General features: G+C 41.6%; 2 protein-coding genes across 2 annotated transcripts in view; both read right to left on the reverse strand.

The window, feature by feature from the left end:
* stard10 (StAR related lipid transfer domain containing 10) overlaps window positions 1-14,506 on the reverse strand; it is a 118,693-nt gene that overhangs the window by 103,002 nt on the left and 1,185 nt on the right. The gene's annotated exons all lie outside the window — the stretch shown is intronic.
* Window positions 1,874-14,506, reverse strand: part of ryr1b (ryanodine receptor 1b (skeletal)) — a 135,826-nt gene continuing 123,193 nt past the window's right edge. The window contains exons 92-105 of the mRNA XM_080429605.1: window positions 14,290-14,467; window positions 13,514-13,600; window positions 13,046-13,312; window positions 12,380-12,510; window positions 11,300-11,342; window positions 10,715-10,848; window positions 10,438-10,498; window positions 9,074-9,220; window positions 7,026-7,160; window positions 6,146-6,302; window positions 5,467-5,531; window positions 5,220-5,320; window positions 4,964-5,015; window positions 1,874-4,225 (exon numbers count right to left, since the gene is read on the reverse strand). Coding sequence (XP_080285731.1) covers window positions 4,130-4,225; window positions 4,964-5,015; window positions 5,220-5,320; window positions 5,467-5,531; window positions 6,146-6,302; window positions 7,026-7,160; window positions 9,074-9,220; window positions 10,438-10,498; window positions 10,715-10,848; window positions 11,300-11,342; window positions 12,380-12,510; window positions 13,046-13,312; window positions 13,514-13,600; window positions 14,290-14,467 — 1,654 coding nt within the window. The 3' untranslated portion in view covers window positions 1,874-4,129. The remainder of the gene's footprint in view (window positions 4,226-4,963; window positions 5,016-5,219; window positions 5,321-5,466; window positions 5,532-6,145; window positions 6,303-7,025; window positions 7,161-9,073; window positions 9,221-10,437; window positions 10,499-10,714; window positions 10,849-11,299; window positions 11,343-12,379; window positions 12,511-13,045; window positions 13,313-13,513; window positions 13,601-14,289; window positions 14,468-14,506) is intronic.

Genomic DNA, 14,506 nt, shown 5'->3' on the forward strand with positions numbered 1-14,506 from the left:
CATTGCTCAATTTTGGGGCTCTGGCTCATGGACTATATGGGAAATCGGACAGATCCGTGTTGATCACTTGACTGTAGAGATATTGTGTACCGATTTGCGTGACGTTTGGATACAATTTGTAGGAGTAATATAAAAAAATGGGTTTTGCACAAATCGGCCTCCTGGTGGCGCTATAACAGGCCCATGTGAAAGATTTGGGGCAGAGGTTCTGAATTGGCATCCAGGGAGTGTGTGTGCACAGTTTGGGAGCGACCAGGCCAACGGTGCCGGAGATTAGCTGGTGACAGACGGACGGACGGACAGGGGGTAAAACATACTCTCTCGCCATGCCTTCGGCCTGGCGGAGACAATGAATGACCTTCAAGAGACTGTCTGGAGCAACATTCATTGTTGACCACAATTGTTGATTTGTGTGACAAATCTATTGTCCTGCAGGTTCCACCCCCAGTTCAGGGCATTCATACGATCTTCTGTTCCCATCCAGACCATGATCTGGTAGTATGCTCTACGACAGTGAAATTTGGTAACATATTCAGTTGGTGGCAGACGTTCAGGCAGTTGATGAAGCTGAGACAACCTTGAAAGTGTTATATCGCATTGTTGCAAGCGAATCTGTGCACTTTACACCAAAGAGGACAGCCATTACCTGGCACCCAAGGTCATCGATCACCTCTGTGGTCTGGTTTAGGACAGTGAATGCATTGGCACAAGACCGAAGGACAGGATCCCCTTTTGCAAGCTTCTGGAAAGCAGTCTTTTTGCCAACCCCGAAGATCCGAGAAGTCGTGTCACAGCCAGTCACAGCATGGATGAACATCAACTGAGAACACATATCATGTCCGAGTACTTCTTTTAAAATGTTTATGTCATACACTTTAAAACTGCCATCAGCTTTCGACTTGTCTGATCTGAAAAAAAGGCCCTTACGATCTCCCTGTGCATAGTAAATAGTAAGACAAGGAGATCAGTATCTTCTCCAATCAGCGTAGTGGTGTGAAGAAGAGCTGCATCCACTGCAGCCTTTACTATGACTACATCAGCATCTCCAGGTGCATTGACCACAGTACAATCCCTTTCTTTCAGTTAATCACTTATCATTTGGATCAGTCTCTGTTTATTCAGATCTCTTGACAGGAACTCTTCCTTCTTACCTGAGAACTCTGTCTCAGCAGTGAAGTTGACAATGGGGTGAATATGCCATTTTGGACGCCGTCTTGAAAATGAAGCCTTTCCGGAAGGTATATTTTCCTAAATTTGTAGTATGGTCTTAAGCATGCATAGAGGTACCAGAATCAATTGAAAAATCCTTTGCAACATTTTTTTCCATTTGAGATATAGCCATTTTAAGCTCCCCGCAGCCATCTGGGACGCCATCTTGAAAATGGCGGCTTTCTGGGAGGTATATTTTGGTATATTCTTTCATAGATTGACTCACCTAGATTTGCAACCATTATCTCAGAGAATATTCAGGGTTTTTTTTCTCAGAAAAGTACAACTTTAATCTTAATTTTTTTCTTCTTTCTTTTAACTACAAAAGCCTTAAAACACGTTCATAATAAAAAATAGTCTTACATTAAAAATATATTTATAATGTAATTCAAAACATTTTGCATAGCGTACATTTTTGGTTATTTTGAAACACAGACGGAAATCTGCAATGAATTTGACATATTCTGCAGTGTAGGCTATTACACTTAATTTACTGGGGGCACATCCCATTGCTTCGGACTAAAGTGCAAGTCATATCATACTTTTGCAAAAGGACTGCAATGCAACATTTTGCTCTTTTCCATGGAACTGAATATAAGATTATACATTCATTGACATAGACGCTCAAACTGCTCATACCGTACACACGATTCATACACCCCAGTCGTCTTAAAATATTCTGTTTATTATATTCTGTATTGAAACACAGGGTCAGTCAGAGAGCACTCGGTCAGGTGTAAATCAGTGACCACTATTCACTGTAGAACTCTGAGCGGCATAACAGGAAATGCACATGTCAGCTTCTTATACAAACCAACACTGTCATCCGCTGTCACTCTGACACAATGAGTGACAATAAGAACTCAAGATGGGGAGAGTGCACGTTTGCATTTGGCAGTCTATTTGGAAGGTCACATAGCTTTACAAAACTGTTAACACATCCCGCATGACTTCATTGGTTGAGAAAAATAATCAATATGCACTTTTTTTCCCTATAAATTGCTATAGTAAAAATGTAACTAGCAAAAAAAACACAAAAGCTCCCTTGCTCCTCTGACTGCAAACTGGGCACATTCTTAGAATTTCTGTTTTCTTCACCCATGTGGATTTGAAAAAAACAGTACACATTTACTTTTTACTTTCAACAATGTAGCATGGATCGTTTTACATCTTCAAAGCCCTAAAGAAAAAAAATATATGTATCTATCATTTATGTAAAATATGTATTTTTGCCAGAAGGCCTCTAAGTAGCCTTAGTCATTACGCCGTTATTACAGATGACACTTTGGCCACAATGTATACATTAAATACATTCCTTAAGCAATTCAATGCACGACAAAAACAACAACGTATTTTGTGCATAAAGTGTCGGAAAAAAATGACTGTCGCCTGTCAGCGGAACAGGGCTAAAAGAGTCATATCTCAGAAGTTTACAGTAGATCTGTGTATAAGTAATAAATAAATATAACCCTGGCATCCTCCTAAGTGTGCAAGGTCGTCATTGATCATCATCAATGATCTATGACATGCCATCGATCATGGATGGCACAGAGACACTGCCCGAGGAGGGGGGCACACAGCCAGGGACGCCTCATAAGACTTATGAGTGCAAAGTGATTTTGTTTATGCAAACGAGTTATATTAGTATACATCATATAGACATGACTACACTATCTATCATGTCGGTCATGAGAGCATTAGTTTGGGGTCTCACCACTGCAGGGAAGAGGAACACTTTGCAGTGCCCCCCCCCCCACCATTTGAATTGTGCATAAAAAAGGAAGGGGGGCGGGGGGGTAACTATGATCTGTGGTCTATCAGGTGACAGACTAGTTGTCATTACAAGAGGAGCAATAGTCCATATTATCACATAAACTCACGTCACATTATTTGCACTTGTGATGCCGACTATTTAATCAGCATTAAATAGCAAATAATTTAAGAGCAAAAAAACAAACAAAAAAAAAACGCAGCAAGCATGTGGGCCTTCTAGATTGGCCCCTAAAGTAACCATGGTTGGCCCTGGGGCGGAAGACCCCCTGACCCCCCCACAACTCCTCTGCTACAGTCTTGAGAGAGGGAAGGGAGAGACCAGAGCCTAGTGGACATGTGACTGCTTGGGTTCGTCGAAGGCACTGCTGGGAGTTGCTCTCATCCAAATCAAAAGCTTTCAAATGCTCCCTACCGACTCCAAACAGAGTGCCGTTAAGTCCGAATGAAAAGGGATGCCACATATACTGAAAAAAAGCATGTAAAACTTTGTCATCCTCGCAGAACGGTACCCATACAATGCATTCAACCTGTGATCTCAAATAAACGTCCATGGTTAAAAACTGAAACTACGACACAAATTAAAGCGCTTAAAATTAACTCTAGGCACTGGAAATGTGTGCAGCAACAGCTTCCGAATGAGGCAGCTGGATGTATGTGCAGAGACGCAACTTTGATATGCTGGACAATAAATATTTTACACCAAAAAAAGGCTGTCTAGTGTATTTACAGAAGGATCCAAAGGCCCAAAACTCCTCAGTCATATATTAATTTTAGATATCTCTCTCTCTCTCTCTCTCTTTCTTTCTCTCTTTCTCTTTCTTTCTCTCCCTCTTTCTCCCTCCCTCTCTCTCGCTCTCTCTCTCTCTCTCTGGTGTAAAAGTAAAATCCGTCAAAACTCCTCACGGCGATACAAAAGTGCAGTTGGAAGAGTGCATGGCATTGAGGACAGAGAGAGAAACCACAGATCAAGAATCCTACGGTATGTCCAGATTTTTGTCTCTCCGCTTTCAACTCTAAGACAAAGCGAAGTCTGAAAAATCTGAAATGCAATTATTTCCGTTTTCTAATTTCTGTTTTTTTCTTCACTTCTTCCTCTCCCTCTCTGACGTTCTTCTTCCGACACACAGCCGTGATGTGATGTGACGCGTTATGCCAGCTGATCCTCATACTGCTTCCTGAAGCAGTCACCAGCAGGGAAGAAGTCCCAAGATCGTTCTGAGTACATCTTCCACACGTACGACTCCTGAAAGCAGAGAGAGACGGAGAGAGAGAGAGAGAGAGAGGGAGGGAAGGGAGTCAGGGAGAGGAGATTGTAAAACAGATCTGAACTTCACAAAGAGTCTAATAATGGTGTTGATTCCATATGCAATTGAAAGGGCTTTCAGACACGAGGCTAAATCAATTTATCAGTTACGTACTGTACAGTATCTTGGCTAACTGGCTTGAACCCGCCTACATATACAATGGCCTACATCTGAAGATATCACTTGGGAGAATTTCTTTCCTTTGTCATTTTACATTGGGTTACAGTGATATTCATACAGCATAAAAATAGCAGATCTACAAGGTCACAACGCTACGCATCGCGACGCGTTGAGAGTTTGTAGATCTGCTATTTTCAAATATCCGATACATATAGGTTTAAAGTGCTCATGTGACCTAGTCGCTTCTTTTGGGCTTGTTTTCATAGACCTGGTTGCTTATTGCTCTCGCAAAATCTGGCAACACAGGAAGTAGAACGGAATTGGTTCTACGCATGCGTGACTGGTCTATCTGGCAGCACGTCACACCGCCACCTGGCCACCTGGCATGCACACTACAGCGTTTTCAATCACTTCGTCTGTGTAAAAACGCAGAATAAAAAGTGAGAATGCAACGGCACTTTGTCGTTTTCTGATCTGATCGTTACCATGTAAAGGTGGCCTAAGTGAATACTGTAGAAGAGTCAGGATAAGGAATGTGTTTCGTCATTTGAACTGACCTGTCCTGTATGCTCCGTTTCATCCTTATTGATGAGATACATCAAGAAGAACCTGCAGGGAAAGAGAAGGAAAATGACTTAACACTGCATCTCTCTCTCTCTCTCTCACACACACGCGCGCGCACACACACACACACGCACACACACACACACACGCACGCACACGCGCACACAGTAAAGCCACATTCCAGAATGTGGCTTTACTGTGTGCGCGTGTGCGTCTGGCATTTCACGCTGTTAACTGTAGATAACTCACATGTAGTTGGCTAAATTGTGCTCTTCTAAGGTGTGCGTCTCGAAGCCGTGCGGAGTCGTGTCAAAGTAGTCGCTGCCGATCCCACAGATGAAGCATTTTGTCTGGACAGAGGACACAGATGGACCAGTATTGTCAACTCAGGGATAACATTTAAACTGGCTAAAAATGTTTTTACAGTACAACATTTAAAGGCAAAGTTGAACAAAACAGATGATTTGTGTAAAGATTGTGTAAAAAGTGGTCTTACCTCCATGTCCTCTCTGACCTGCTCCTGTTGATCTCTCAGCTCACCAAAGGCGTCAATGATCAGACCTGATAGACAGACAGACAGACAGAGCATGATGTTGTAACTACTGTAAGTACATTTTGATTGATTGAGTGATTTATTGATTATTGAATTTTTGTGTCCTGCACACAAAGTGCCCAACCCCCATTGGTTTATAAGACACCATTTTACACTTACAGCATGTTTTTATTCACATACTACATTCCATTACAGCTCAGAGTATTCTGTCTCCTCTCCCAAGCTCGACAAATAACATTTGACACAAAAGCTCCTTTCTTGAAACATATCAGGTTTTTCATAATCATCCACCTCAAGAAAATCAACACAAAGTGAGTAGACCAGTGACGGACCCCCATTTGTTACACATTTTATCTCTAGGACCCCAATCTCCACTGTAAAATGCTCAGTCTTAATATGGGTCCGTTTGGTTCCATTTGCACACTCTCTGAGTTACAGACCCATAAGTGTTCATTTGGTTCCTAACTATCAATAATTTAGCTGGGGACCCCCTGGAACCCCCTCAAGGTCCCCTGAGGGTCCCCGGACACCCAGCTAGCTAGTGCTGGAGGTTGTGCTTTGTGCACTCTGATAATGCCAATGGTCACAACTCCCTGAAGGGGGTTGGGACAAGTGTGCGTACCCTGGATGATAGCCAACAGGATGACGATGACGAAGAAGAAGAAGGTGATGTCAAAGACCACGCGGTAGAGCTCGTACTCGTCTCCGGCCGGGTCCTCGATCTCGTCTCCTATGCCGCCGCCGGCGCGCACGCCCACGTACATGTGGAACAGGTAACACTGCAGGACAGAGGACAGGAAGGTGGAGGTTACTGTGAGCTCACATCACACTCGAATGACACAATAAAAGGATGTTTTTAACCACTTTCAACACTATTTTTCGCCCAAATGCCCAAAAGGATGAAAATGATAAAATGATGCGCAAAGTTTGTCTCTTAGTCATGGATGTGTTTTGGGCATAACACAAATTCAACCAATCAGAATGTCCCATTGCCCCTGGTGCATTGCTATTTAAATAGCGGATTTGGCAAGCTGGAGGAGAAGCAAACGGATGTGCTCATGAGCAAAGGGAAAGTGTGCGACCATCTACAGGAGCAGCAGAGATCCACCAAAGCTGATTTGACGTTGGGCGAGGTAGCCTTGAGCGGGTCAATATACACACTTGGTGTTTAAATTATCATTATTTTTAAACACTTGCTGTGTTTTTTTATGGTTAAAAGACTTTCAGCAAGCCACAGGCTTTCTTGACCACTTGAACCCCAGTATCCCTATTCTGGGGGGAACATAGCCAAAATAGCAGATCTACAAGCTCACAAGGCATCGCATTGCAGCGCGTTGTGAGTTTGTACATCAGCTATTTTTGGTTAAGAGATTTGGTGCAGACGGTCCAAGTACAGTTGTAACTCAAGTCCGTTTGACAAAGAGTCAGATTAGAGGGTTTAAGTGGTTAACAAAACTTGCATTTTTTTATTCTGGAGTGCCATTACTGTGTGCATCACTCACAGTCATCATGTCGTCACACTTCATGTTCGGCTCTTCCTCGTCCTCGCTCATGTTGTAGAACTTGCGGAAGAAGTTGAAGGCCACCACAGTGTAGAGATACACCACCACCGCCAGCAAGCCCACTGTCATCATCAACTGCAATCACAACAGAACATCATCACACCACTGTCATCACCAACTAGAATCACAACAAAACATCATCACACCACTGTCATCACCAACTAGAATCACAACAAAACATCATCACACCACTGTCATCACCAACTAGAATCACAACAAAACATCATCACACCACTGTCATCACCAACTAGAATCACAACAAAACATCATCACACCACTGTCATCACCAACTAGAATCAAACTACAGATCATACCACTGTCATCACCAACTAGAATCAAACTACAGATCATACCACTGCTACTATCAGGGGTGGAAAGTGTTCTCGTTACTGTAATTGAATACCATTTTCATGCACATGTACTTGTAATTTTATTAGTCTAAAATCATCATTCTAATTTCACTTAAAAATATATATATATATCGCTACTGTTGGAAAGGTAAGGATTACAGTTATGCTATTATGACACAATCAGGAGGAGATTTCACTGAGGTATCCTGTTATTCTCTTTTCTGTCCATCTTTAAGAAAACCTATTATTGTCTCCGCCAGGCCGAAAGGCATGGCGAGAGAGTATGTTTTACCCTCCGTCCGTCCGTCCGTGTGTGTGTCCGTGTGTCCGTGTGTGTGTGTGTCCGTCTGTCACCAGCTAATCTCCGCCACCGTTGGCTTGATCGCAGCGAAACTGTGCACACACACTCCCTGGATGCCAATTCCGAACTTCTGCCCCAAATTTTTCACATGGGCCTTTTATAGCGCCACCAGTAGGCCGATTTGTGCAAAACATATTTTTTGACAGTACAAAAATCTCGCAAATCGGTACACAGTATCTCTATAGTCATTAAACAAAACTTGTCTTTCAGATTTTTCATATTCCATCCTGATTGGCTAAAAATGGCTTCCAAAGTTTGCAGGAGTGCTCCATTTTCAACAAAATGCCTCAAATAATGAACACAGCATGCAATTTTGGTGAAATTTTGCATGCGTATTTCCACTATGCCGAGGAAGAAATGCCACTTCAAAATGTTCAAATCAGCCTCATGGTGGCGCCATAACAGGCCGATTCATGTTTTTTACCTATAACTGCACCGATCTGTGTAAAACTTTGTATGCGCACTCCCTAGAGGTCAAGGAAAAACCTTTGCCCTGCATTTTCCCATCTGCCTTTTATAGCGCCACCAGGAGGCCGACTTATGTAAAACACATTTCTTTATATTACTCCTTCCGATTTTATCCAAATTTCACGCAAATCGGTACACATGATCTCCATAGTCATGTGATCAAGTCGGATCTGTTTGATTTTTCATATTCCATCCCCATTGGCTAAGATTGACATCTAAAGTTTGCAGTAGTGGCTTGTTTTGAACAAAATTCCACAAATCATGAACGCACCGTCCGATTGCGGTCAAACTTTGCACGCACATTCACACTATGTTGAGGAACAAATGCCACCCTTTTAACATTGGCCTGTTATAGCGCGACCAGCAGGTCTAATTTAGCAAAAACAAAGTTGCACAAAATGCCTCAAACCATGAATGCAGTGTCCGATTGCCGTGCAAGGCCTAAGAACAAATGGTACCCTTTAAACATTGGCCTATTATAGCGCCACCAGGAGGCCACAATAACCTACCTGACCTGGCGGAGACCTGTGCTCCGAGGAGCACTTTTTCTAGTTTTTTTTATCTTTTTCCTCTCTTTCTCCCAATTTAGTCTTCTGTCTATCCAGTCCCTTGTCGCTGCTGACCCCTACTGGTGATCGTAGGGAGAGTGTAGGCGAGATTATTTTTATAGTCTGCCCCAATGAAGTTCAATTTAGACATCGCCATGTGACAGGGTATATATAAGTACATTTCCGTATGTGGAGAATATGTTTTCAGCTCTACTCTGTGGATGTGGTTGATAAAGTAGAAGCAGTTAACTTCAGTAGCACCTGTTTGCCGTTGTGGGTGACTGAGGACAGGATGGTGCGGAGGGTTGGTATACCCATGGCGATATCCAGGAGATGGGTGGCGTAGAAGAAGTTGTTATAATGTCCCAGAATTGACATCAGCGCGTACCAGCACAAGTAGATGAAGGTCTAAGACAGAGAGACAGAGGTCACTGTCAAATAAAATCTTACATTTAACTAATTAAAGGTAGGGTAAGTGATTTTCTTTGGTTAAAATAAGTGTTAACACAATAACTGCCAAAGACGTTTATAAACGTCTTTGAGAAATTAGCTGTTGCCTGCCAAAGACGTTTATAAACGTCAAAAAAAAAAAAAAAAAAAAAAGATTCTCTAATTATTTTGTTTTGACATTTTTTCGATATTCAAAACGAATAAGGAGATAACAATTTCCAAAGATTTGCTGCTCCATTCACTTCAATGTTAAAATTCAAACGGACAAACAATGACCTCGTTGACATTTGTGAAACCACACCTGAATCTCCTCAGTGATTAGCAACCATCAGGGGATCAATCATACTGGAGGAAAAAATGTTGTGGCTACTTGAAAAGGTAACAAAATCGTTCAAAACCCTGGCAGAGGCTACAGACTGCTCTAAAAAAAACTCTGGCAGGGTAAGAGTTAAATAGCTCTATATTCTGATAGTAGCTACTCATTGCTAAAGAGTGTTTGTTCAGTAAAAGTAGTCTCCTTGTCACTCCATCTCTTTATAAAACAGAAAATGCATTTTCGTTTCAGTTTCAGTTTAATTTCCGATTTTATCTAATCAGGATAGAGAACTCAATCAGGATACAGATTAAACAAGTGAAATTGGAAGTGAAGACACTAAGAAATGAGCAGGCAAAATTGGAACTGGAACACTATAAAAAATGAAGCATAAAAATGGGTACTCTCTCCTGATTGGCTGAGATTTTGACACCTACCGGAAAATGTATTTTCTGTTTATTAAAGAGCTGGAGAGATGGGGAGACTCCTGTTACTGAACAAACACTCTATAGCAATGATTACTATCAGAATATAGTGCTTTAACCTTTTAACAAAATACTTTTTGTTTTAACCAAAAAATATCACTTACCCTACCTTTAAACCCCCTTCTACACCAAATATCTTCACCAAAAATACCTGATCTACAAGCTCGCAACACGTTGCAACACGACACATTGCAAGCTTGTAGATTAGCTATTTTTGCCAAATGTCCACCTATTATGACATGCCAAGAATAATGTACCTATTCTGGCCATGTCATATAGGCGAACAATCTGTAAAAGTAGGCAATTCAATATTACTACCAATGAAAGCCAGTTTCCTCTCAATTTCCACAATACTCTACACTGCTGCTAGTACTTACATTGTCAGTGAGCACAACTCCGTTCTTCCAGACCTGATACTTGATGTCAATAGCTGTTACCCTGTAGAGACAAGATCAGAGATAATGTTCCTTTCAGCTCTAATGCATACAATGTACATCTATTACATTTCAATAATAACGCTAACAAACATTTAAAACTACTAAGGTACTATTATTACATTATAGTAAAATAAGATTCATGAGGTTGAGAAATTTAAAAGCGGATAAAAAATTAGTTGGGTCTGTATTGCCCATGTTCATAGATGCCAATGATTACCAGCTAAACATGGAGGTGTCGGGTTCAGGTTTCTTGTCGTGAGTCATGGCGCTGACATCTAGAGAGGCCAGGTCCATGCCCAGAAGCTCTGCGATCCTCTCTCTGCCATAGATGTCTCCATATTTATCCAGCACCTAGACACATTGCAGAAATATCTTAACTTATGCCCCACCCGACAAAATATAAACAAGAAAAAAATTAATAATTACAATGTTCTCCTGTGTGATCTAAAGTTAGTGGTTCCCAAACCTTTTAGCTCAAGACCCAAATGAGAAATCAATTACCCGGGACCCAAACTAGTGAATATAGCAGATCTGAAAGCTCGCGACGCGGCGCAAAGTGCAAAGTGTTTTCAATACTTCTTAAACATTTTTTGTTTGAATTTGTTTTCAACTCATGAAAATGTTCTTTTTTGTGGAAATCTTTAGAAAATATTTTACAATAATAATAATTAATGACAACATTTATGAAACAAAAAATAAAGGGATATTCACTTGCGACCCATGAAAATGGATCTGCGACCCACAAATGGGTCCCGACCCACTGTTTGGGAAACAGGGATCTAAAGCACACATGAAGCCGTACCTTCCTCTTGATGAACTTGTCCCAGTAGTTGCTGGGGAATGAGCTGTGAAAAATGACAAAACGAAAGCGCTATTTAAGGCATGACTCAACGTTGGGCCCAACAGTGGCCCGCTTTTCACCCATTAAGACCTGAGGCTGAATCTAAAAATGTCTTCTAAATCCTAACAGTTTTCTGAAAGCCTTATATTGCTATATATCAGTGGTGCTCAAACCTTTTTCATGTCAAGGACCCCCAAAAATGATATGTACTTATTATATATAGTAGCCTACATGGCCGCCGACCCCATCTCAAAATATTTTGTGTTGTGTTTTCTTGAATTTGTTGTTTCCTTGTTATAGTTAGTGTTTTATTTTACTGTTGTGTTCCTTTTTTAATGAAGTAATGTACCATCCTTGTTTCTCAGTTTTAGTAAGGCTTTTTACTTTACACTTATGTACCCTTTATTTTGTAGTATTGTTCCTAGTGTTTCCTGTTTTCATTCTTTATTTGTACCTGTCTTGTCTAACCAGTCCTGTGATTTGCCAGTGTTTCCACCTGTGTCTTGTCAGTTGTGTTCACCTGTGTCTAGTCAGTCCATGTCTATTTATATGCCCTTGTGTTTTCAATTCTCTGTTGGTTGTTGACATTGGCTCAGTCCTGCGTCCTTGTGTCGTTATTATATCCTAGAGCTTTATTTTCCCAGTGTTCGTTTCCTAGTGTTTTCCCCAGTGATTTCTATTCTGTGTGTTCCCTTTGTCGATTTGTTAAATAAACCCCCTGCATCTGAACCATTCTGCCTCCGCTTCACTGTCTGCACTTGGGTCCTTCACTTCTGCCTTGCACCGTGACACAGGGACCCCCAGAAGCAAAGATTTGAGTAAAAAATGTTCGCTTAAAAAAATATATATATATATTCAAAGATATTGAAAATTAGTAGATTGTCGATTTGCTACTTTTCCTGTTTTTGAATTTGAATCCTGAAAGAGTTTTAACAGTTTTGGTTCCCACCCGACAGACAATGCGGTAATAAGTAACACATATTTGTAATTATGAATGTGAATGTTGCAAGTCGTGGACATGCCGTGACGCTGGTTACTTACGGCGTGTTGAGCACCAGTCTGTCCCATTGTCCCTTGATGTCGTCATCCTCAGGCTGCTCCGTGACATAGAGGCCGTCAAACTCCAGCTTCCTGCACAGCTCCTTCTCTCTCTTGAAGATGACCAGAGGAACCTAGCAGCATGACATCAAACAGGCATGTGACGCGCTGTTAAGAGATCCCACTACCTTCCTTTCGAATTAGTCATTTTCAATTTCCCCCAGGTGTCTTGGGGAGGTGCAGACAGCCACATTTCTCCTCCAACACACAGCTGGTGGGCTGTCTCTTTTGACCTGACAGTGAGGAGTTTCACCTGGACAGTGTAACATGCACAGAGGTTCACACTATCTGCCCCAGATACCCTCCCCACTGGACGTGCAGCTTGACTACCCACTCACTGGCCCAAATACCCTCTAAAGCACATTTTCTCAAGCATGTTGCCACACATTTATAAACCTATATTTCCCATCCACATTTGGTAGCAACATAAACAAACGATGAAAGCCCGTAATGTGGTTGATTAACCGTTGACTCAGGTCCCCCAGGAGTCAATACTCTTTCACTGAATTTTCGCCTATTTTTTCTGAATGTTTGTCTATTAGGACATTAGGCACTAGGGATGCTAGGGTTCATGTGGTTGAATTAAATGTGGATTGGGTGGATGAGCACCTTGAGGCAGTTGTAGCCGATGATGCATAGGAAGGAGATGACGGTGTGGAAGATGGACAGGAACGACAGGCAGGGCTGCATATAGCCTGTGCTCTCCTCCAGGTAGAAGAAGAAGTGTCCCTCTTCTTCTTCTTCCTCGTCACCACCCATGTCTTCCATTCCCGAGCCCTCTTCCTCTGCGCCAGAACCCTCAAACAAGCCAGAGCCTTCGAAGAAACCGGAACCTTCATATTCGATTTCGTCCTCCCCTTGGGGACTGTCGGACACCTGGAAGTGGAGAAGACAACACAGAGTGACTGACTGAGTCAGTAAAAATGGCCCCTATCAAGCTTATTATAGTTTTGAATTTTTCATTAGCTGTTTTATTTATTTATTTTTATTTCAGCTTAGTGACAATTAGTTTCTAAAGTGGGTTTGCTAGTTTAGTTTAGTTTTTATTCAATCCCTGCAGAGTATATGTTTGTTTACCTTGTAGAAGAGCAGGATGAAGTTGAGAGCGAAGGCGACAAACAGAGCCAGGAAGCGCAGGTTGTAGAAGTTACGAGACAGGTAGTTCTGGGAGGAGAACAATGAAAACATCTTTAGCCATCTCAAGAGAACAATAAAAAAATTGCTAACTACTCGGTAAGTAATACTTTTAGTTATTTATTCATCTTGCAGTTAAAACGTTGATGAGTTGATTGAAGTTATACTTTAACTAATGAATGTCCAATGGAAGTTCCATTGAGGTTAATTCAGTCATGATATACATAAAGCGACGGTAGAAGTGTAACGTTTCCACTCTCTCATTGATGCGTTGCGACGCATTGTGAGCTTGTAGATCGGCTATTTTCAAATGGCCGAAATGTATATAGGGCTGAAGTGGTTACTGTATGTTTTGTACAAATAATCAATATCTACAAAGTAACTCAGTAATTCATTCATTGTTTTGTTTTTGTCGCATTCCTGAGCCAATAATTTGATGATAATAATAAAGACGCTAATGTATCCGGTAGGAGACACAAAGGAGACTCTTTGTGTCTCCTACCGGAGAGACCGCCGGTAATCAAATTATTGGCTTAGGAATGTGACAAAAACTAAACAAATCTCCATTAATTCAATGCTTCTTGGGGTGTGTAATTGATAGGAAATAAGTCATTTTTTGGGTGAACTACTGTACTCCTTTAAGTACTGTACTTGAGGACATGTACTTTCCACCTCTGTATATGAGTGATTCTGTCTGGTGACATGGTGCGTTGAGTTACCATGAACTTGATCCTCTGGACCTCCAGCTCGTTCCACAGCTCAAAGCCTTCCTCTGAGACTTTCTTCTCCTTCTTGGCTTTGGTGGGAAACACGTCCTCTTCCTCCTGAGGCTCCTCCTCCACCTTGGGCGCCTCGGGTTCAGCCTCAGCCTTCTTCGTCTTCTCTCCGTTCTCAGCGCTGGAGAAGTGACATAATATTGTTTATTTCATTTTATAC

Source organism: Gymnoscopelus braueri (genome assembly GCF_963280865.1).
Source record: "Gymnoscopelus braueri genome assembly, chromosome: 5".
NCBI classification, from domain to species: Eukaryota; Metazoa; Chordata; class Actinopteri; order Myctophiformes; family Myctophidae; genus Gymnoscopelus; species Gymnoscopelus braueri.